This window comes from Zootermopsis nevadensis, unplaced genomic scaffold, assembly GCF_977971745.1.
Source record: "Zootermopsis nevadensis isolate Lab colony 2312 unplaced genomic scaffold, Znev_1.0 Znev_ptg000055l, whole genome shotgun sequence".
NCBI classification, from domain to species: Eukaryota; Metazoa; Arthropoda; class Insecta; order Blattodea; family Termopsidae; genus Zootermopsis; species Zootermopsis nevadensis.
This window is the reverse complement of record NW_028259187.1, coordinates 1-3,261: the sequence shown is the minus strand read 5'-3', so window position 1 is coordinate 3,261 and position 3,261 is coordinate 1. Positions and strand designations below refer to the sequence as shown.

The following is a 3,261-nucleotide window of genomic DNA, read 5'->3' as shown; positions in this document are numbered from 1 at the left end:
ACATTTGATTACATTGCAAATGCTATTAGGGATCAATTCGATTACCGTATGACAAATTTTCAACGACCTATATCATTGGAGGAGAGATTGATGTTGACTCTCAGGTAAGGAAATGAAACGGAGACTGCTGTTTTCTGGGTTGTTATGCCGTACTGTCTGGTAGATGTCCATTAACGTTTCAGAGATCCATCCGGGATCCATCATCAGGGCATGGCTTATTCATCGCCCTGATGATGGATCCCGGATGGATCTCTGAAACGTTAATGGACATCTACCAGACAGTACGGCATAACAACCCAGAAGGCAGAAATCTTCATACTCAACGCTTTGAAAACCTCAAATCCCACATCACAAAATGAAACACTCTTATTTGCAATAAGTCTGTTTTTATTAAAAAATACAAGTGAAAGAACTGCACATTCTTAACCCTTTGCGGTCCTATGTGGGACTGAGTCCGCCACGTCCATACATAATTTATACATGATCTGGAGTAAAGGTGAGGCTGGTAAACAGTGTGAGCATATTATTTATTCCTTATCTGTGCACTAGTGCTATGCAAGTATTCCTGGCAATACTATGTGACTGTCGTTTTATTCTGACACGTGTCCATAGAAGCCAGGACTCCGCACCAAGTGTTTTGCCATAAATCATATAGCGAAGGAATACCAGTGAAGATTTCTGTCTTCTGAGTTTTTGCGCTGTGTAGTCTGGTAGATGTTTACCAACGTTTCAGAGGTCATACTGCCTCCGTCATCAGGGCATGGCTTATTCATCGCCCTGATGACGGAGGCAGTATGACCTCTGAAACGTTGGTAAACATCGACCAGACTACACAGCGCAACAACCCAGAAGACAGAAATCTTCATACTCACCGCTGTGAGCTGTTTTAATTATTTTTAACTCATTAAGCAATCTACCACTTCTTATCAAGCATTCTTTGTGTGTAGTGACTTCATCGTTTACACTTTGCATTCTGTTTCACTTTCCTGGTGTTGAATTTGGTCTTGACCTTTCGAAAACAATTAGGGGAATGGAAGCACAGCTCTGAGAATATGAAATCCAATGCTTATGCATCGTATATCTGCATGCATCTCACTACAGACAGTGAAAAATATTTTACACGGTCAGTATTCAACCAAGAACTCAGAACATATTTTCACCATATTTAGCAAAGTCTCTTACTTTTTAGAAAAGTTATAAAATAAAATAAAACCAGTTTATAATAGTAATTCAACTTACACAGCTTAGTGGCATTTAAATAGACCAGTAGAAAGCCGTAGTGGTATTTGAAGTGGACTGCAAAGGGTTAATGAATTAGAGAAAAACAAAGTTGCAGGACTAGGGAACTGCTGGTGAGAGCATAAAAGGTGACGACGAGGCAGATGAAGGACTTCGCTAACATGGAGTAGCTTGAGGATGCTGATTGCTCTCTATCGTAGACAGCTCATGGACCAATATATTTTGGACTTGGCTACGAAAGTTCAGCTTATTAATAGAAGGAAGTTGCTTGACGTGAGGCATAAGAGATTTGAAAAAGTTCATGTCCTCATCATCTTTACCAGACTTCCCTTGTAGCAACGACAGTTTCTTCGACTCTATATCTAACAATTCCTTCTCAAACTTTGCGGAAGTCGTGGTGGGCTGCCCTTTACGTTTTTTCGATCGAGGAGAGAAAGTTGCATCAATTGGCCCAGCAACATCGGTAAAGGAATTCTGAAGCTTCTTTGACAGCGTTCCTCTTGAATTTCGGTTATCAAACGTTTCATTTCTTTCGCAACTTGAGGCCTGGGCAGATTCACTGTCGCTTTCGTAGGCATCAGCTTCCTCTTGAGATTGAGATTGAGCACCTGTGGCAAATATGTTGGAAAAATCGGGATCCTCAACATTGCCTTCGGTCGGTCTTGGTGTAATGACAGATCGCAGAAACAACATAGCATCGAAGTGAGGCCAAGTCCCTAGGTAACGCGGGGCCTGTTCTGCACCATCCCCAGAGCGGCTTTTCGGTACCTTTTTGAACTCTCTGCAGAAAGTGTCTCGCAAGTTTTTCCATTTGGCCTTGACTACCTCCTCTGCATATGAAAAGACAGAGAAAAGAATTTACAAATAATTTTCTTGATTGTAGGTACTTGGCTACAGGGATACAATTCAGGCAACTTGCTTATTTATTCATAATTTCGAAAAGTGCCGTGGAAGTAATAGTTGTGCAAGTATGCAAAGCTATTTGGAAAACGTTACAGAAAGAGCACATGCCACAACCAACAGTTGCACATTTAGAAAAAGTTGCAGAAGGCTTTTGGAACACGTGGCAATTTCCCAATCGTGTTGGGTGTATTGATGGTAAACACATAAGAATAAAACGCCCATCAAATTCCGGTTCAATGTATTACTGTTACAAAAATTATTATTCCATCGGCTTACTTGCAGTCACAGATGCGAATTACAAGTTCATCACTGTGGATGTTGGCTCTTTTGGAAAACACAGTGATGCTGGGGTTTTTGACAACTGCCCTCTACGTCGAGCACTTGCATCAGGAAGAATAAAGTTACCAGAATAAAAATGCTTGCCAGGTTCAACAATCAAGGCACCATTTGTTTTCTTTGGCGATGAGGCCTTTCCTCTCACAGAGTACCTCATGAGACCTTTCCCACGATGTCAATTGCAAGAAGGGGGAGAAAATGAGGAGTTTAATTACAGACTGTCGCGAACTAGGATGGTAGTGGAATGTTCTTTCGGAAGTATTGTCACAAAATTTCGTATATTAGGAAAGGCAATTGAAACTAACGTACAGAATGCTGTACAGATTGTAAAATCTGTAACATTACTACACAATGTTATTAAAGATTTTGAAAGCATCACTGAAATTGATGTGCAAAGATTTTCAGCTGTGAGAGCAGACCCAAGGGCATATATGACAACATCAAAGAGGAACAATGTGTCGTCACGAAGGGCTGCTCTTACAAGGCAAGAATTTTGCAGTTTTTTCAAGCTCCACCCTTTGAAGCGAACATAATTCGGCTTTACCAATTCATGTTATGAACTTATTATTTCTAATGTAATCAGTTTTTATTACAAGGCACGAATTTTGCAGGTATTTCAAGCTCCACCCTTTGAAGCGAACATAATTCGGCTTCACCAATTCATGTTATGAACTTATTATTTCTAATGTAATCAGTTTTTTAAAAAAAATTGGAAAAAATACTCACTTTTTTCTCGTACATTTTCTGCGATCTTGCTCCATTCCCTGTCCACAAGCATCCGGT

General features: G+C 40.3%; 2 protein-coding genes across 2 annotated transcripts; one reads left to right on the top strand and one right to left on the bottom strand.

The window, feature by feature from the left end:
- Positions 1-284: 284 nt before the first annotated feature.
- On the bottom strand, positions 285-3,256 carry LOC147871439 (uncharacterized; the record flags this gene model as incomplete). Its single annotated transcript, XM_087361202.1, has 2 exons — positions 285-2,069; positions 3,205-3,256. Coding segments are annotated over 2 exons (726 nt in total), but the record flags the coding sequence as incomplete, so codon positions are not given.
- Positions 2,009-3,254, top strand: LOC110833358 (uncharacterized). The gene is given in 1 exon segment (XM_087361203.1): positions 2,009-3,254. A coding segment is annotated over 1 exon segment (936 nt). The 5' UTR covers positions 2,009-2,075; the 3' UTR covers positions 3,012-3,254.
- Positions 3,257-3,261: the final 5 nt, after the last annotated feature.